The sequence below is a fragment of the Scyliorhinus torazame genome, chromosome 9 (assembly GCF_047496885.1).
Source record: "Scyliorhinus torazame isolate Kashiwa2021f chromosome 9, sScyTor2.1, whole genome shotgun sequence".
NCBI lineage: Eukaryota > Metazoa > Chordata > Chondrichthyes > Carcharhiniformes > Scyliorhinidae > Scyliorhinus > Scyliorhinus torazame.
The window spans coordinates 114,498,185-114,519,512 of NC_092715.1; the positions used below are offsets into that span (position 1 = coordinate 114,498,185).

Sequence of the window (21,328 nt, forward strand, 5' to 3'; positions counted from 1 at the left end):
ACAGGGAGTAAGTCCCATCCGGACAAAAGTAAACTGCACACAAGTTGAGCAAGATAAGTTTCAGAGGGAAAGCCCAAGCATTTCAAAAATGTCTATAATCATAGAGTGAACAACACATCAGGAAAAGTGAAACTGTTCAGCATTGAACAGCCATATAATCAATCAATAATATTACCAAAAGTGAGGTTAAAACATCTGCCGTCTGGAATCCTATTTACAGAGCTGCTAATTATATTTATACTATGGCAAATTCTTTGGCTAGATAACATAAATAAAAACAGAATCTGTCGGTAACCCGGTAATGTTAGCAGCATTGAACATTTGTGCATTCATCAAGCAGTTTGCCAGTGTAGGAGATAGAATTTTTGTTATCACGCAGCCTTGGTATGATGGCATTGATCCTGACTGGCCATGACACCATCTGATCTTGCTGATTGCTGCACAAAAAGATCAAATAAATACAGTAGAATTTCAAAACTGACAAGACAAGAATCTCAGAGCCAAGGCTCCCATCACCTTCCCCACTCCAATCCACCACACACTTTTGATTTGAATTGTAATTTGTATTAAGTCACAGATGCAGGAGAGGAGTGGGTTAAGGCGAGGTGAGAGTGTACATCCCACATTCCTTGGGGACTATTCCCTACCATTAAACACAGACTATGGTAACATATAAAATCAGATGTTCATGCAAATAACAAACGCATCCAGCAACTGTGTAACCTCCATGCCACATCAAACTGCAACTTCCTGTGGAATTTTGTGGTGTACATTTTAATATTACTGAAATTATCCTATAGTTATTGTAAATTTCCCTTGCACCCAAATAATGTGCATAATTTACAGGAAATTATTTTTGTGGCTGTTGCAAAAACAAAAACTAGTATGCACATTGAAAGTTGAAAGATCCCTTTAAAGAACTGCCACACTTGTTCACATCCCCTTAAACTCAACAGAACTACTCCGCAATTGAAGTCAACCAGCTCTGATCCAAAACACTCATTGTCAATACTGCTCATTTGAGGGATCCATTTCGGCTAACTAGGCTATCAACCCTCATCATCTACTCATATTCAGCTAAAAATAAGATAGGCTGAATTGGTTTGTGTTAGCAAGCCCAACAAACACCATTTCACTATGATTCACAGGGAAGATGGTATTAAATTAGTATTTATCGCAGGCATTGCGCTTTCCCCCAGAATCAGCAGTAGGGTTGGACGTTTACCCTGGTACACGGATTGAATTCCTTGATTTATAATCACACTTAAATCTGCCCACCGCATCACTTCCAAAATTGCAGTTCAACTATAACAAATAATTCTTTGCGCATCCAGCCTCAATTTGTGTCAAGTTAATTGCAAATTAACAACCAATGGAGATTGGAGTTCTACGGCTTTTGGTTGTATCACAAAAGCATCACAGAAACTGTCCAATTAATGTTTTGCTGGTATAAACTAGCCACAAGGCACTTTCTAATGTGTTTCCTGAACAGACAGAAAGGGTTAAATTTAGCCGAATCTATATTGTCAAGCTGAATACCACGCGTTTAGATCCTGCCCAATGACACACAAAAGGGCAAAATGTTAAGTGCATCAATTAGCTCCTTCCATTTATAATTCCAGCCTCCCCATACGGGCAGACGGTGTTTTTCACTTAGCTTTGTGGATGTTTCTGTGATTCAGTGCATGTCAGTGCTCTTTGGTACTGAGATGGTCTCATGCATTGCCTATTTTACTTCCCTTCCTCCTTGCTTCTCCCTATATCTTTCTTATGCTGATTCTTAGCTTTTATCACACACATACGCTGGTGTCAGTCATGGAGTACTGGCTAAGGACAGAACAATAGCAGTCTTTTAATTTGCTGGTTCCCGCTTTGAGTGGTCACAGCCAATATTTACTGGGGTTTGACGGTACCGTTTTATGGCTCCTTCCAAGCGGAACTCAGCAGCAGGGAGCCATAAAGGAGCCTGGACTCGGAAATATTGGGCAAACAGCCTTAAAACAAAAATAAGCAGAGAAACCCCAGGTCACGAAAATAAAACTACCTCTGACATCATCATGCTGAAATACTGCTGTGTTCCTCCCATCACCACTAGAAAACCCAACTACAGAATGAAAAGGAAAGCTATGTTACTCAGCAGAAATGTCATTAACTTAATTCAGTGACCTGTCAGGAACTTCTCATGCATGTGACTCTGCCTCTACAAACCAAAATAATTTTCTCCAATAAATCTCTTGGATTGTAATGTCAGCTGTTTTTTCAAATTATTATATTACACCACTAACAAAGGAGATGCACCCAGTATCAATCATCAATGGCATCTGAACAGTTTTATACTACCGCAGTAACTGAAACTCAGGGAGCTGAATATCTGGAGAGGGTGGGGGTTGGGAGTATGGGCACGTTAATGTTACTTTTTTTCTCAAATTGATAAATATTTCCCTAAATCGCTGTAAAACATAAACTGCGAACACCTTCTATGGATGGAGGAATAAGAAAATGGTCAACTGTTTCTAAAAAGAAATTTGGACCTCCACATCTCCAGTGAAATATTCTATTTATTTCACTTGCAAGAATACATTTGTGAAAATGCTTTGCACAACTTAAAATTGTTTCCAGAATGTTATCTGTAAAACCCCAATTAAAGAAAAATTCATGCACAAAACTGTTCTTGAAGATAATAAAATGCGCTGGGTAAACCCTGACTTTGTGTCAATCTGAAGCCTACTTTACATCTCCCCTATTTAAAATTCCATTTGCTTCAAGTGCATGCAATAAAACAGCTTCTGAAAATAAAGATGGGCCAAATGGTCTCGCTCACCTCTTGGAATTTTGTGTGCTACATGTGGTGTGCTACTATTTTACCTATTAGAGTAACCAATTTAGCCCCTGGCTGTTGCTGCCAGTGACTGCAGAAGAAGCCAAGTTAAACTAATCTTGATTCGAATCAGTTTTACCTTCAGACACCTAAAAACAAACTTTTGCAATGGTCTCAAAATGTTTTGTGACAGCTTCACTAAATATGAACAGGTATGTTGACTGCAGAACACGAGATGTTGTGCCTTGATTACGAGGTGACTATATTGCCTTCTCATGTTTTATCTTTTCCCCACTAAAATCCTCACACGATTTCCTGGGGAAGTGGGGTGAGCAGGCTGAGGCCTACTTTTAATCCTCTTGCTATCCTATCTTTAACCGACCAGCACAGGTATAACAGAGTAGAAAATTAGCTCAGATGTCCTATTTAATGTATTTATATACCATCAAAATGCCATCAGACCATTATTGAACCCCTACTTAAAAGAGAACGAAGCTCATACAATTAACGCTAGGGTTAGTTTTTGCTACTACTACCCTTTGTTCGACATTAGATCCTTTGTGAGCATTAGCACCGATTAAGAACATAACCAGCACTAACAGCCATCTCCAGCAAAATCAGCTAAAATAGAGTATTTTATATTAAATCCATAAAACAAATATCAAGAAAAAATTATATATATCTTTTCACAACTACATAATGCCCCAAAGCAAATTTACAGCCAATGAAGTATTTTTGAAGTGTAGTCGCTGTTGAAACACAATAACCAATTCATGCACAGGAATGTGATAATAATCAGATAATCTATTTCTGGGATGTCCGCTGAGGGGATAAATATTGGTCAGGACATAGGAATTAACAGGAGAAGTAGGCAATTCAGCCCTTCGAGCCTGCTCCACCATTCAATCAGATCATGGCTGATCGCTTACATACAGGATAACTTCTCTGGTCTCTTGGGGATCTTTTACCTCCATCCGAGATGGCAGACAGTCTTCCAATTTAACGTCTCATCCCAAAAAAAAACCTCTGACAGTGCAGCAGTTCCTTAATACTGCACTGAAGTGTCAATCTAGATTTTAGCACTCAACAACTATTCACATTTACCTATAATTTAAGAAGACATCCCAAGGCACTTTACAGGAGCATTATAAACCAAATTATGACACCGAACCACATAGTGTACTATCAGGTCAGATGACCAAACGCTTGCTCACATGGTAGGTTTAAAAGGACAAAAGCATTGCAGAGGCAGAGATGTTTAGGGACACAACTGAAGGCATGGCCTCCAATAGTGGAGTAATTAAAATCAGGAATTCGCAAGAGGCCAGAACGAGATGAGCATAGCTATTGTGAATGGTTGTGGTGTCGGAGGAGATTAGAAAAAGGGAGGGGCAAGACCATGGAGGAACATTAAAAAGTTTGCAAATTTTAAAATTCAAGATGCTTATTAACAGAAAGCCCAAAATCAAGATGCTTATTAATGGAAAGTCAATGTAAGTTAACGAGCTTAGGGATGATAGGTGAGCAAAACTGATGCAGAGTTATACATGATCTCAAATTTAAGGAGGGTAGAACGTGGAATAGCAGTCAGATGCTTGTTGGAATAGTCATGTCTAGAGGTAACAAAGGCATGAATGAGGGTTTCAGCAGCAGGTAAGCTGACACAGGAACAAAATCAGGTGATGTTATGAAGGTAGAAATAGGCAGTCTTCATGATGCTCATATCAGGGGCTAATTATGATAGCAAGGTTGCCAACAGTGTGACCTTAGTCTCAGACCGTTACCTGTGAGTGGGATGGAGTTAGTAGCTGCAAAACTGAGTTTGGAAGAGGACAGGAAACAATGGGCACAATGTACTGGCCACAATGTGGCCGAATAACTGCGCGCAACGTGGCCAGTAAATGACAGGAGACACTGCTCTCAGGATCTACCATGCCTCGCGAGATCTAACGCGATCTCATGAGACATCATGATGTGAAGCCTGCCCATTGTGGGCGGGGTCAACTTTCAGCAAATCTGCATATTAGAGCTAGACAGCTAGTCTCACTTTAATATGCAGTTCCCTGAGGTAACCAAGGCATTGGGATCTATCCCCTTCGCTTTGAAGACCTTGGGCAAACACCGTTTAGTACTGGTCTCCACAAACTGGGACCAGCTGAACGGCATTCGTGGGGGTCTCCCAGTGGATTGGTGGTGCCCAGGTGCATTCTCTTTGGGCAGGATGGAACCGTGACACTTCTGGTGCCACCTGGGCACTGCCAATTTGTGCACAGCAGTGATTGGGCGGGAGGAGTGCCATGCACATGTCTGGGGAGGCAAGGCGGACTGGGCAACCCCCTCAGTGAGTTGAGGGGAGTGAGAGGTGCCATTTCCAAATGATGTCCCGATCTCTCCTGGTACTAAGGAATTTCGGCGAACAGGGCTCCTCAGTACAGGAAACAGGACTCAACGTGCCACGGTAAGGGGGTTACCCCGGAACGCCTCATCTCCCCAGGCATGTGCAGGGCACTCCACCCACTAAACGCGCTCCCTATGGGGCATAGTTCCATTTGGTTAACTCGCTTCCATTGGTTTCAGTCGTCCCAATATTCAATTGGAGGCAAATTCAGCTCATCCAGAACTGGACAGCAGATAATCAGTTTGGTCATTTATGCCCTGAAGCAGGGTTTGAACTTGTAACCTTTTGACTCAGAAGCAAAAAAAATGTTACGAAGTTAGCCAAAACTGACACTATGTAATCACAACCTTCTTAAATAGTTGTTGACCACATAAGGACACTTGACTATCAGAACCTCTCAATAACTGCAGATTGCAGCTTGCTCCTTTGGTATGTTCAATTACAACTTTCTGGTCCTTGCTCATCATGAAAACACAAGTCACCAACAGATTGCAACATCCTACAATGAAACTTCTAAGTTACAAAATACAATAAGTGCCTTGGAGCAACCACTCTTGTTGCAGCCGGAGAACTATTTGATAAAACCAAACCCACAAGAATGTTCATTCCATTAACACACTGTAAATTAACAAATATAAATTTAAGAGAGACATTTTTCAGAGCGAGATCATCTGCACTATTTTAATCATGTGAAGAGCAACAATCTTCCTTTCAGTACTCATGTTAATCCTCACCTCACCATTCTCTCACACTTAATCAGTGATTATTTATTGGTTTAAGAGGGATACTACTTTCAATCTCACGTGAGGCAGCAGCTAAGCTGTTCATAAGCTTATCAAGAATAAAAGTTAACCAGTACAAAAGGGAATCAATAATGTTTCATTCTTCTATTTTCTGAAACTATACAAGTGTCCAGCAGCATCCATTTTGAAAGTAGTCACTCATATAATTTCCTCAGCCAGCTCTGAACACGAGTGCACCTCAAAGGTCATTGTGTGCAACTACTTTGAGGCTGTGATGGAAATACAGTGACTGAAGCAAGGATAGCAGGTCCCGGTGTGTGTATATCTATATCACATACAAGACTAAAATTCTGAATTAGCTCAATGCAAATGCAGTTTAAGTGCATTCGCAATTTAAATGACAACTCTCCTTTCTCTCCCCAACCTAGCCCCGCCCCCCTCAATTTTGACTCCATGCCATTCCTTTCATTATCTTTCGCCATGTCATCGAAAAGAAACCCTCTGGTCTCCTCTGGGACTCGACCCATGGAAAAGTGGAGTTAAGCTGACGAGCTTTCTGCATTCGCTATTCTCCTTAACAGCACAATTATTGTGCCATTCTAGGCCACGTATGTGGGGGCACCTACTTGCATGGAAACAGCAAATACAATATCCATCCATACAATAAATATGCCCACAATTAAATCAAAGAAATGAGTCCCTGTTTTAAAATACTTTGTATTAAGATCAGAGTGGGCTAGTCAAGTATAATCATATCTTGCTGAAAATAATGTATAACGCATTCAAACTGATCCTCCCGTATAGTCCACAGCACTTTTCAGAAAAACCCTATGAACATTAAACAGAGTAAAAAGGGGAAACCAGACTGAGGATTGGGATGCAGGGTGCTGCAGTTGCACAATACATATTTGGGAGGAGACTTGGAGACCTGAACAAAACAAGCAATAATACCTTTTTTTTAAAAGCTTGCCTCCTCGTCATTAACAGCCATCAGTAAATCACATACTTTGTCATGTTTTTTCCCTAAATGACAAGTTTAACAATAGTGACAGCCATGTGTGTAATTAGTTTTCATTGTTCCCCTGACAGTCATTGCTCAAAGCAGGACCTTGTCTTTGCTGTTTTAAATATTATGGAAAATGCTTTGCTGACAAGTCTTTAATTACTATGTAGTGTTGACAGGTCATGATGGGAGCAAAGGAAAGACTGACTGCCACAATCATTTTAGAAACTGAGAGAATGGGCAGGAAAACTATTCCTGTTTTTCAGAGCCACTAAGCAACACCACCACCTTGGATGTATAGTGCCTGTAGCATATAAAACATGTCACATGCGCTTCATTGAAGAGCAAGGAAAAATTGCAAGCCAAGATATTATGAAGGAGTGGCCAAAGCTTGGTCAAAGATGATGGGATACAGGAGGGTGAAGTGGAGAAAGCTGTGGAACGGTGCAAAGGTTTAGGGAGGGAACTACAGAAAATGGAGCAGAACGCATGGTGGTCAAAGTTGTAATGAAGTGAACGGAAGCAGAAGAGGTCGGACGCAGAGGAATAAGAGTTTGAGGAAGGGGCTTTACTGGCAAAAGAGGAGCGAGGAAGGATAATGCACCACCACCACATTCATGAAAAATGTTGCTTATGACTATGTTTAGGACCATTTCAATACTGTAGGAGGGTTATAAATATAATTGGAGCGATTCTGATAGGTCATTGCAAGAAACATAGGCAAAGATTTGTGAGGCAATGTGTTCATACAGAGAAAAGGGAGGTGGGAGACAGAGCAATAATTCACAAGGGCAGAAGGACAAGGCTTTTTTTTCATGTGTGTGTGTGTGTGGGGGGGGGGGTATGGTAGGATTTGTGGGTCATGGCATCAGTTTTGGAAGGATACAACGTCATAGATTAAATGACATTTACAATGCCATTTAGCACTCCTATTGCTGTTGACCTTGCCTGGGTCCTAATTAGGTTGCAGTATTTATTTGGATTATCCAGCAATTGGATGAATGCATATTTGAAACTTGGAATGTAGCCTGCGACTATCGGAATCTACTGCGCAAGTCAACAGTGGTGTAAACAGGAGGGAGCTGTTACCTTCTAGCGCATTAATTTATTTTAAGTAAAGCAAATTTCTACTGACCTGAATAAGTTTAAGTTCCTTTTATTGCATCTGCACCAAACAATAATTGTTTCACTGGGTAATTGCAACCAGTATTAGCAAAGCTAATGAGGAAGAAACACAAAAGCATGTAAAGTATCATAAAAGCTCCCCGAGTGCCAAAGGTTCGGGGAAAGGAGCTTGCAAATAGAGCAAAGTAATTAATTCTGGAATTAGACATAAAAAATGCCCTGTGCTTACCCAAATTTAAATTTTTTAAGGAAACATTATATACGTTTATGGGAAAGGCTTCATTTGGACTATCATACATTTAATCTTCGTACAACAGCAAGGCAGAGCTGTAATCCTTCTTCAGGGGGTCACCCCAGACACAGTACTGTGCAGAACAGAAAATTTGGTCAAGAAACCAAGAGATTGCAGAAATGTTGGCTCAGTCACATTACTGGAAAGTGTTTGCAGGTTGAGGAGCAGTAGCATGAAGCAAAAGGATTCTTTTCCTTCACAAACTCCACATTTTCGTCATCTGGACTCTTGTCGTATTACTTTCCTGATGCAAACTAAATGAAATGATTCTTGTAAAACAACAAATTCTTGCCCATGGTTAGTAATGTTTCATATTGCACATGATGACAAACTGACAAAACGTTGGCTTTGTCTAACTTGAAAAATTATGTTTAAAAGTATAACAACTGGAATGCGACATGTGAACTCCATGAAAATGATCACAATGCTAGTTAGTTTATATCAGCATCACTACATTAGAAATTATACCCAATATTTTGGCTTTGAAATTAATAAGTGTTCAATGCACATGCACGGCAATCAGTTAATTAAAATCAGAGGAATTTAGCAGTTGTCCGTATTTTAAATAAGATAGATAATAGCTTATATCTTGCCCAAGTTCATAATGCAAGAATTTGTACCTTAAATAAGATTTATATCTTTGTGCACGTTCATGTACCTGTACGTTCATGTGCGTCTTGTCAATGAATCGCTCATTTCCCTTTCTCCTCTCCTAATTTTCTCTCTCATCTCTCACAGTGAGCACAGGACTCCTGAAGGACTAATTGCATTCATTCACTTACTCTGCACAGCATGGTATTGTTAGATTACCAGATCCATAGCAACAGGATAGTAGAAAAGACTCATCTTTAGCTGCACCTCACCAACAGGAAACATAGCTTCTGGATGGGTCAGAATGTAACCCCTTCATTAAGGTATTAGCAGTTGTGAATGGGAAGAATTTTTCCCTTTTTTATTAAAAGAAGAGAGTGGGGTAATTAACCTCTAATAAGTTGCCTGTCAGTACCTTCCCTCATGAGGCTGCAATCTGTGAAACCCTTATGGGTCCTGGTTTCTCTCAAGCTCACACAAAGGGACCACATTGAAAGAGCAGGGTTTCCTGCTGTAACAGTCACTGGATGCAGTGATGCCATTAACTTTCACTAAGCACTATATAATGAACTGCAAAAACCTTTTCTGCTGGAATTTTACAACCAAATCCCGGACACATTTAAGAGCTGCAGCAGTTTCCCTCACCCCCTGTGAGTACTGAGAGAAGGTAAATAGTAAACTCAAACTTTCCCTTGCAAATAAAATGCTGATAACCACCGACTCTTAATAGGTAGTATCAGCCCTTCAGGCATGAATGATTCAACTCAACAGAACTTGCTCATCAATGCTCTCATTTTCAATTAATATTTTTAAATGTTAGTTTATAGAAATATGAAAGTGGAATAGACGAAGAAAACAATCAGCAAAACATTTGATTTTAATAATGAGTGCTGAAAGATTACCGCATACAAAAAATTATATGTTCTGTCAAATAGATTGTGCGTTCTTATCGTTAAAGCAGCAACACTTCTAAATTCATCCTAATTGCATGATGCAATAAATTTTTGCATTTTTCTCTTCAGGCATCAAAACTATTAAAACAAACTACAACAATAAATAGATATTATCCACAGTTAAAAACCTTACACTGATCATATTCCTCAGAAAAAAGCCACAATCATTTTTTTTAAGGAAAGTTCCCATTGTGGTTTATCCATAACCTTTGCTCAGCTGGATAGAGAAGACTTACAGCCATTACAAGGTCAATGTCCATAGCTGATAGTGTCGCGATTGTGCAGCCACTGGGGGCATGTCAGGATATCTACAGGAAAGTGTCCGAATGCACTAAAATGCAGTAATGTTTATTCTGCCACACAGATGACATTTGGATTTGAAACATGCAATTTTATGGATCATGAATTCCATGGCCATTTTGCACCCTTTCTTTAACAAGGGAATATTGTGCTGAGCCACTTTTTCTGGGGCGAGGATAGGCTACTCTACTGACCCAGCAAACCAGAGAAATTGAGCCCCAAATGAAAAGGGCTTTACCTGCTTTCCCATTGCCTACAATTGGCAAGACTGAAAGCTATAACAATGCATACAATTTAATCCTATAAAAACAGAATCCCACATGGGTACTTTATATACTCACTTGAAATGTCACAACTCATAAAAGATGGCACCATATTCTTTGATAAAACTTATTGCTGAAACCTACAGGCATATCAAATATCTAGTATCTTATTTTTAAATTCTCCATATTTAGACCCAGAAAGGAGATACTGTATTTTCAATAGTATAAACCGCATTTTCAATAGTATAAACCCAGAAGGGGAAATTCTCCCAATTTGTAAGCTGGAAGGGTTTTGCCAGCCAGTGTTGTAAACCCATTAAAAAACATGCCCTGTAACCCAAATCCGTTTGTTCATCTCAGCTCAAACTGGGACATCACCTTGGTGCTAGAAAAGTCAGAAAAAAAGTAGATACACAAGACAAGGGAGAACATTGAAAAGGAAAGGAGACACCAAAGTGGGGGACATACAAGAATGACAGGCGCACAAGCACATAAAGAACGGCACCAAGAAAGAGAACATGCAATGGAGAATACGTAATACACGAAAAATGAAAAATCTGGAGAAACATAACAAATGCAGAGGGAGAAATACCTCACATTGAGAAATACCTACAAAGAAAGGAGGAAACAACTGACTGATTCATTGAAACAGGGAGAGAAGAAGAAAACAGAGCAAGAACATGACACGCACAAAATGCAGAGATATATAAACACGAGAACAATGGGGAAAAAAGAGAATTTTACACAAACACAAAAATCAGAGTGAGAGGGCATACATGCACAATGCAAGCAATAGAGAGGGAGCAACATAATGACAGACTCAGAAAGGGTATGGGAAGGTTCATTCAACAGCACCAACCCAAACCATTAATTATAGGTTTAAATTGAAATGTACAATTTAGAATGAAACAATAAAACAATCTTTTTTACTGTACTCATTCTGAACCCCTTAAGTGTTTCCAAAAAGATTGAATGAACTTGGGGAGAATCATTCAAACTGGATTTAAATTTGTTTGCAGTAAATAGTTTTCCAATGAAAAATCTTTATGTACCTTACTATAAAATATGATTTGATACACAAAATATTTTCATCTTTGAAAATGCAATAACTTAATATTGAATTTGGGAAATTTGAATATTGCAACATTCAGAATGATTCATACAAATCAGTGGGAAAAAACGTGATAAAATCCAAGAGAAAATAATAAATTTTGAGTGACTCTTGGTGGCTGGATTACTAGTGCTGTTTTAAAGTATTTTATGGCGCAATACCACTGTGTAAATGCGCTGAGTGATTCCGGATATGGGAACATTTGCAATTTAGGTTTCTCATACAGAAGCAAAAATAACTTTTTTAGTGTTTAATCCTTAAATTGTTTATCAATTATCTAACAAATCGATTCGCATTTCTGGTTTAAATTTCCAATTAAACTTTCAGCCTCTGCAGATCAATGAAACATTAATAACAGGGCGGTAGAGGCGCGAGGGGCGCTTGCATGGAGCGCAGCTTCTAATCCAAACCCAGATGTTGCTCCTCCTTTATATAAAAAGGTTTTTTTTAATGTATTTTGATTTCGGTAAAAGGACTGGCAGACAGGACTGTCGGCTATGTGTGCGGCTATGTTCTGGAAAATGTGAGGCGAGGGGAACTTTATAGAACAACATATGGGAGCGTTCAACGCTGCAATTATTACAACTGTATAAACTATATAAACCGAACAATGAAACCTGAATGAAACACTGAGCTATTTCCCCCGCATTCTGACCCGATGTTGTTCAGATATGAGCCGGGTCAGCTGAAGAAGTTTCACTCAAACTTCAGCGCCTTCCTCCCGCTCCCAATAACCTGCCTCCAGAATCTAAGACTTTGTGCGTCCTGATCAAACATCGTTCGTTTCGAAATGTTCGTTTCTAAACTCCAAATTGAATCTTCCCCTGAAATTTATAAATTAAACCCACTCCTCTGGAGAATGGACCGTCCGGCGAGGAGTCACTTTTACTGTCCAGCCGCTTCCTCCTTCCATTTGAATTTTCAATCATAAAACCAACTTCGCCACAAAATCAGAAGCAGTCTTTTTTGGACGAAGCCGCTTCCTCGCCGACTTTGACAAGCAGACTGGGGTTTCCTCCTGCCTTTCAGCCACGGCTGACAAGAGATTCTCGGTCCCGCTTCAATCCATCCCCGGGCGGGGGGGGAACAGTTTTCACCCCAGCAGGACATGGGCTGGCGGTCGAGTTAACTCGATGGTGAACTTGCTGTCGAGTTGCCCCTCAATGGGCGCGGCATTAAGCGCACACAGTGGGGAGACCCGACAGCGGCACATCAAACAACACCGCCCAAGTGGCCCGGCTGTCTGAGGAGTAACTTTTAAACGGAGCCAGCGATTCATTACAATTCCAAACACTCACCCACTTCAACTATCGCCAGATTGAGGTGCGCACCTCACCTGAAAATACCCTCCCTCCCATCTACCTCAGGATTTAGAAGGGGGAAAGTCCAGTCAGACTATATACAGCCCAGGACCCCCCCCCCCCCCCCCCAAAATCCCTAGCTCCCATCCTTGTTTAAAAAAAATAAAACCATGAAATAGTGCCAGGGTGTTTCAACCCTGTCGCGTTATACAATTCGCATTACTGATCTCTCTGATTCTAAAAAGAGGGAAAACGTCGAGTCTCTTTCTCTCCCCCCGGCAGCCGGGCCGGGAAAGCCTGCTCCACTCCCCGCTCTGGCGGCCGGCTTCAGGCGCACCTTACCTCGGGTTGCTGCTGTTCCAGTAGACGGCGTACCGGTCGGCCACCACTTTGCTGGGCTCCTGTGACCAAACACACGTCCACAGCACCACGAAAACGACCACCATCTCCACGTTGATCATACTGCCTCCGAGAGGATGAGGGGAACTCCTACTCTCTCCCCAAACTTACAGTTTCAGATCGTCCCTCACATTCACTGTCTTCAGATAAAGATCAAAGTCCGGAATCAGAGGCAAAGTCCAATATTGGAACACAAGAAATTAGGATAAAATATCTGCAAAAAACGTGTGCCAAGAAATAAAAATCCCCTCCACAAGCAGGGCAGAGACCTGAAGGAATTGTTATTGAGGCATCTCAACACAAAACATGAGGCAGTGGTCGGCGAGATTAAAAATAAAACCAGTTACAAAATCCACCCCCACAGCTCGCAGGCAGCAGGGAGTGGAATCGGCGGAAAGTTCGGGGTTTGTTCAGCAAAGCGAGGCTAAGTCCGCAATCTGTGTGCAGCCGGCAGCAGACAGTCGGTCCCAGCAGCCCGTGTCGCCCCAGGTGCGTTGTCGGTGATGTGCGTGGTGGTGTTTAAAATGATAGATATTCAGTTACTGGGAGCAGAACAAAAGCAGTTGGAGATTCCCGAGGCAGCAACATCCAGTCACAGCATCCTTCCTTTCTCTCTCCCTCCCTCCTTCCACCCCCCCCCCCCCCCCCCCCGCTCTTTCTGCCTCTGCTCCGCCAAAATACAATCTCCCACTGAAGATAGACTTTGTAAGATGTGGTCTGAGAGCTGGGACAAAGTAGCCGCTGCAGTCTGCACACACTCACTCAACACGGTCAGCACTCTGCAAACACGGTCCGGCCAACAGCAGCGCAATGCAAAACAAGCTTTGCCTCTCCAGGATGGTTTTTTTTTTGGTTTTGGGGGTGGGTGTGTTTTTGCCCTGCCCCTCCCCTCCTCTCCCGGGATGAGATAAGCGGAATCCAGAGAGCAATCCGAGGCGGGCGCGGAAAGCGGACACTGCTAGACAAGCGCCGCCGCTTCATTCAGAGTCTGGCCACTCGCTGTTGTTTTGGGAGGCCGGTGGGAGAGGCGGGTCTGCCCCCCCCCCCCCCCGGGGGGTGGGAGGGAAGGGTGGGCGGGGATTTACCCCGAGAGAAGGGGGAGGGGCAGGGGAACCCCGCCCCTTCCCAACAGCCGATAGGCTGCCGGTGTCCCCGCCCCCTGCTCCTTTCCACCAATGAGTGCGCAAAGGCGAAGCCGGGGCCAGGTCCAGCATTGGGCTGGACATTCCTGTGAGGCAGGAGGCTGCAGCATCACATTTCCACACTCATTTACAGCTTCTTCACTTCTAACCGTGTCTCGCACAAGTCAATTCATTGTATTGGAAGTAATTGCAACCCCTCCCCCATTCTGTCAATAATCAGAAACCAATACTGTTAATAAATAAGTGGGGTAACAAAACAATCCTGGATTCCGATCATGTGCAATTAAGTCAGGTTGAATCACTAGCATTGGTATTGTGTGAATATTAATGGTCCTGCAAGGCAGCAGCGAAGTTGGTGTTAGCTTCCCCCAGGTTATTAGTTATAAATACAACGGCAACAGAATCACAAAACAGGAGTGTTCGGAGGCTACATTCCACAGGTGTAAAAGAGTTTCACTGTCACACAAAAAACGTAGATCAGGTATATCCACTTTGCGCCCACGTATCAAATTTCTCCAAAGATGGCTCGTAGCCCGAGTTTCGCACGTTGTGTCTGCTCCTTCCACTCTCCCAGTTTATCGCGGGGATGCAATTTGTGTGCTGCAGGCCCCCAGTCAGTCCCCAGGACTGAGTCTGCAGGTCGGAAACTCTTGTTAGACAGCTCCAACACTCCTCCTGGCGGCGGCACCATTTACTACAAGTCCACACGCACATTGCACATCCCTGTGAAATTATCAACACAGCTTTCTCTTTCAAACGTTGGGAATTTTCAGTATTTTGTGCGTTTACTTAAAGTGCTATCCTTCCCATTATATACGAGACCAGTAGTTGTCGATGTAAATATGTTTTTGTGTATGTAATCTCCCGAATTCAATATCTTGGGTGGCTCTCAGGATAAAACGATCAGAATCACGTACCAGAAGTAAAAAATAATCGTATAGCTTGATTAGATTGCATCCTGCACTTGGCGAGCGTAGGGTCGAATGCTCTATGCTTTAAGGGCTCTTATCTGACAATGTAGATAAACTATATAGAACCTATTTTCGCAAAGTCGTTGATGTAATAAGTAAGCCCCCTGGACTTTTCATTGGTATATTTGAATTGGAAAGCTGGGCAGAGATGAATATCTGGGGTAGATCTTGACTTTACCATTCGAGTCAATGTGGGATGCTTTTGGCTGCTAGAGATTTTTGGAGCCAGTTGTTTGGCTGCTTTGAACATTTTTAGTTTGTTTTTATTTTATTTATGGGAAAATTGGAAAAACACCTCAGGGAGAAAGGGTGGGAAGATGCTTATGTGGAGCTGTTTTTTTAAACGCATTTTATTCAAACTTGTATCAAAGTAGGTTACAGCAAATAAACACCCCGGGAAACATTCTTCCCAACAATCAAGTATCCATCTTGTCATGTGAGAGTACCTTTAAGACATGGATGTTTAAGTAATGTACCTTTAAGAAAACAGTGATGTCAGAGAGTGGGTGGAGCTGAGGTCAGGTCAGCCATTTTGCAGTTTAGTTTTGCAGTTTGGAGGAAAAGAGCTGTGTGTGTGTGTTTTGCAGTGAGCTGGATCTCTGCCATGAAAGACTATCTCTGGATCATTTGGGTGATTTAAACTCAATATTAAAGCCTTTAACCTGATGTGATTCTGGTTAAAGGTGTTAAGTCTCTTGGAAGTTTGAAGGAACATTTTGAGGAATTATTTACTGTTGCAATATTTTCGGAGTTATCTTTGAAGTAAGGGGTGTTAAGAGATCCAATGTTTATTTAAGTTGAGTTCATGGAATAAACAATGTTTTGTGTTTAAAAACCCACGTGTCCATAATTGTAATCCCACACCTAGGGAAAAAGCCGTGTGCTAGGAAAAGCAACAAATACATTAAAGGGAGAGGTTGGTTGAACTCCATGATACATTTTGGGGTTCTGAAAATGCCTCGCCCATAACAAGCTTGTACAGATTTTTCTCCTTTTTCACCCCCCCCCCACCCCCCTGCGATGAACAGCTCCTCAAACATGGTCACAAACATCCCCCACCTTTTTTCAAACTCCCCTGCTGAGCCCCTTAACTCATACTTTATCATCTCTAACCGCAGGAAGTCATACAGGTCACCCAGCCATGCTGCTACCCCCGGTGGCGATGCTGACCGCCACTCCAGCAAAATTTGCCGCCGTGCAATCAGAGAGGTGAAGGCCAAGACATCGGCCTTCCTCCTCTCCATGAGCTCCGGCTTCTCTGAAACCCCAAATACCGCCATCAAAGGGTCTGGGTCCACCTCCTCCACTATCCTGGCTAAGACCGCGAACACTCTCGCCCAGAATCTTCCCAATTTTTCACAACCCCAAAACATGTGCGCATGATTCGCTGGCCCCCGCCCACATCTCTCACACTCAACTGCTATCCCCTGAAAGAACCCACTCATTCTCGCCCGAGTCATATGCATCCTGTGCACCACCTTAAACTGTATCAGGCTCATCCTTGCACAAGAGGAGGTCCCGTTTACCCTTCGCAGTGCCTCACTCCATACTCCCCAATTGATCTCCATTCCCAACTCCGCTTCCCATTTCTCCTTGATCTTCACCACCCGCTCGCCTCCCTGCTCCCCCAGCCACTTATACATATCTCCAATTCTCCCCTCCCCTTCCACATCCGGAAGCAGCAGTCGCTCCAGCAGGGTGTATCCCGGCAATCTAGGGAACCCCTTCCAGACCTTTCGTGCAAAGTCCCTAACCTGTAGATACCTGAACTCACTACCCCTCGGCAGCTCTACCCTCTCCCTTAGCTCCTCCAGACAGGCGAACCCTTCCTCCAAATACAAATCCCTCACCTTGACCAGCCCCACTTCCCTCCACCTCCTGTATACACTATCCATCCCCCCCCCCCCCCCCCCCCCCCCCGGCTCAAACCCATGATTCTCACACAGCGGCGTTAGCACCAACATCCCTTCCACCCTAAGATGCCTCCTCAGCTGATTCCATATCTGCACCGTGGACTGCACCACTGGGCTCCCTGAATACCTACTCGGAGCCATTGGCAATGCTGCCATCACCATAGCCCTCAAACTGGACCACTTACAAGATTCTTCCTCCATCCTAACCCACTCTATCCCTTCTCCTTCCCACCACCGCAGTACATTGTCCACATTCAATGCCCAATAATAATAAAGCAAGTTTGACAACGCCAACCCCCCCTGCTGCTTCTGTAGCAGGGTCCTCCCCACCCTCGGCACCTTCCCCGCCCATACAAAGTCAGAGATGATCGTGTCCACTTTCCGAAAAAGGGCCTTTGGTTTAAAGATCGGGGGAGCCTGAAATATAAACAAGAACCTTGGCAGAATATTCATTTTCACCACTTGGACCCTCCCCGCCAACGTTATGTGCAGTGTATCCCACCTCTTAAGATCCCCCCTGGCCTCCTCCACCAGCTTCATTAAGTTCCACATATGGAGCCCCGTCCATTCCCACACTACCTGATCCCCAAATACCTAAACCTATCCCTCGCTACCGTAAATGGCATCCCCCCTAAATTAGCCCGCTGTGCCAGCTCATTCACCGGGAATACCTCGCTTTTCCCTACATTCAGCTTGTACCCTGAGAACTCTCCAAACCTCCCCAACAGGCCCATAATCCTTCCCATACTCTCCAACGGATCCGAAACATACAGCAAGAGGTCATCGGCACAGAGCGACACCCGATGCTCCCTCTGTCCCCTCATTATCCCCTGCCACTCTGCCGACCCCCTGAGAGCCATCGCCAATGGCTCTATGGACAGCGCAAACAGCAGCGGCGACAGCGGGCACCCCTGACTCGTACCCCTGTGTAAGTCAAAGCATTGTGAGCTCAATTCATTCGTCCTCAGCCTCGCTCTTGGCGCCACATACAGCAATCGCACCCATGCCACAAATCTCGGCCCAAACCCAAACCTTCCCAAAACTTCGAACAAATACCGCCACTCCACCTGATCAAATGCTTTCTCCGTGTCCATGGACACCACCACCTCCGGTACCAGAGCTCTCGACGGATTCATCACCACATTCAACATTATATTACTCGCGAGCTGCCTGCCCTTCACGAAGCCTGTTTGATCTTCTGCAACCACCCCTGGGTCACAATCCTCCATCCTCCCCGCCAACAACTTAGCCAATACTTTCACATCCGTGTTCAATAGTGTTATGGGTTGGGCTTCCGGGTGCGGCAATGACCAGCTGAGTCGCACGTTTCGGCACCTCCCATTGGAACGGACTTTTGGGCTCTTAATAGGAGCCCCAACGGCAATTTAAACGGCCAAAAACACTGTGCGGTAAACCAGAAGGGAATCACCCCCCGGACACGCATGGAAAAGGGAGAGGATAGCGGCCGGATTACGGAGGATCCTCTGGAGCAGCGGCAAGGAAGGGAAGCTCAAAGCAAGATGGCATCGGAAGGTGGCCGTTTGTTATGGGGCTCGGAGCAACAAGAGTTCCTGCGGCGCTGTGTGGAAGAGCTGAAGAAGGAGTTGAAGAAGGAAGTGTTGGCCCCGATATTACAGGCGATTGAAGGGCTAAAGGAGGAGCAGAGGACCCAAGAGCTGGAGCTTCGCGTCGTGAAGGCAAAGACTGCTGAAAACGAAGATGAAATACAGGGCCTGGTGGTGAAGGCAGAAACGCACGAGGCACAGCACAAAAGGACAAAAGGTGTGTGGAGAGGTTGGAAGCACTGGAGAATAATTCGAGGAGGAAGAATTTAAGAGTCCTGGGTCTTCCCGAAGGCGCAGAAGGGGCGGACGTCGGGACATATGTGAGCACGATGCTTCACTCGCTAATGGGATCGGAGGCCCCGACGGGCCCTTTGGAGGTGGAGGGAGCCTATCGAGTTCTGGCGCGAAGACCAAAGGCTGGAGAAATACCTCGAGCTATAGTGGTGAGGTTTCTCCGCTACAATGACAGAGAGACGGTCCTCAGATGGGCGAAGAAAACTCAGAGCTGTAGGTGGGAGAACGCGGTGATCCGTGTATACCAGGATTGGAGTGCGGAGGTGGCGAGGGCAAGTTTCAATCGGGCTAAGGCGGTGCTTCACAAAAAGAAGGTTCAATTTGGAATGTTGCAACCGGCGAGACTGTGGGTCACACACCAAGGGAAGCACCACTACTTTGAGACGGCATAAGAGGCGTGGACATTCATTGTGGACGAGAAGCTGGAAAAGTCTGGCGAGAGAAAGAGCTTCTGGGACAAAGTGGCGGGGTGATTATGTGGGGTGAGGAAGGGGAAGGGGGGGGGGATGATTTTTCAATTTGTTAATTCTGTGATCCTGTAACTTTTCTCTCTTCCCCATGTTGGGGGTGGGGGGGGGGGAGTATGAGGAACTGTGGGCGCCGGTGGGACGGAAAGGGGAAGGAGAAGGGAAATGCGCCATTAGGGGCAGGGCCGAGTGGGAAATGCGGGCTTTGTTCCCGCGCTATGGTAATTGTGGCGGGAACGGGGACGCAGGAAGGAGGGGGCCTCGCACAGTGGGGGCCGAGGACAAGGGGGGAAGCCGAGGTCAGCCAGAGTTCGCTGACTTCTGGGAGCAACATGGGGGTGCAACTACGCTAGAGGGGGATATAGCGGAGAGGGGGGGGGTTAACTGGGTTGCTGCTGCTAAGGAGAAGGGGGAGCTGTTATGGGATGGGGTGGTCGAGGCGGGAGGGCACCATCGGTGGGATATACAGGTACGTGGGAACCGGGTGAGGAGCTGGGTTAAAAAAGGGGATGGCTAGTCGACAAGGGGGGGGGGGTAAAGAGCCCCCCAATCCGGCTGATCACGTGGAACGTGAGAGGGCTGAACGGGCCGATTAAAAGGGCACGGGTACTCGCACACCTAAAGAAATTAAAGGCAGATGTGGTTATGTTGCAGGAGACGCACCTGAAACTGATAGACCAGGTCAGACTACGTAAAGGATGGGTGGGGCAGGTGTTTCATTCGGGTTTAGATGCGAAGAATAGGGGGGTGGCTATCTTAGTGGGGAAACGGGTACTGTTTGAGGCAAAGACCATAGTGGCGGATAGTGGGGGTAGACATGTGATGGTGAGTGGCAGATTGCAAGGGGAGGCGGTGGTTCTGGGGCAGCACGGTAGCATTGTGGATAGCACAATTGCTTCACAGCTCCAGGGTCCCAGGTTCGATTCCGGCTTGGGTCACTGTCTTTGCGGAGTCTGCACATCCTCCCCGTGTGTGCGTGGGTTTCCTCCGGGTGCTCCGGTTTCCTCCCACAGTCCAAAGATGTGCAGGTGAGGTGGATTGGCCATGATAAATTGCCCTTAGTGTGCAAAATTGCCCTTAGTGTTGGGTGGGGTTACTGGGTTATGGGGATCGGGTGGAGGTGTTGACCTTGGGTAGGGTGCTCTTTCCAAGAGCCGGTGCAGTCTCGATGGGCCGAATGGCCTCCTTCTGCGCTGTAAATTCTATGTAATGTTAAAACGTATACGCCCCGAACTGGGATGATGCAAATTTTATGAGGCGTATGTTGGGACGTATCCCGGACCTGGAGGCGGGAAAGTTGGTAATGGGGGGAGACTTCAATACGGTGCTTGATCCAGGGCTGGACCGGTCGAGGTCCAGGACCGGGAGGAGGCCAGCAGCGGCCAGGGTGCTCAAGGACTTCATGGAGCAGATGGGAGGAGTAGACCCCTGGAGATTTAGTAGGCCCAGGAGTAAGGAGTTCTCATTTTTTTCCCATGTTCACAAAGTATACTCATGGATAGACTTTTTTGTCTTGGGAAGGGCACTGATTCCGAAGGTGACAGGGACAGAGTATACGGCCATAGCCATATCGGACCACGCTCCACATTGGGTAGACCTGGAGGTAGGAGAGGAAAAAGAACAGCACCCACTCTGGAGAATGGATATGGGCTTATTGGCGGATGAGGGGGTATGTCTAA

The 21,328-nt window shown here is 44.7% G+C and overlaps 1 protein-coding gene across 2 annotated transcripts in view; it reads right to left on the reverse strand.

Moving 5' to 3' along the window:
- The window catches only part of LOC140429427 (ephrin-A5-like), a 280,461-nt gene extending 266,156 nt beyond the window's left edge, over positions 1 to 14,305 (reverse strand). Inside the window, exon 1 of one of the 2 annotated variants that reach the window (XM_072516395.1) lies at positions 13,241 to 14,305. In XM_072516395.1, the coding sequence (XP_072372496.1) occupies positions 13,241 to 13,359 (119 nt within the window). In that variant the 5' untranslated portion in view covers positions 13,360 to 14,305. The remainder of the gene's footprint in view (positions 1 to 13,240) is intronic. The other variant, XM_072516394.1, reaches the window with a different exon arrangement.
- Positions 14,306 to 21,328: the final 7,023 nt, after the last annotated feature.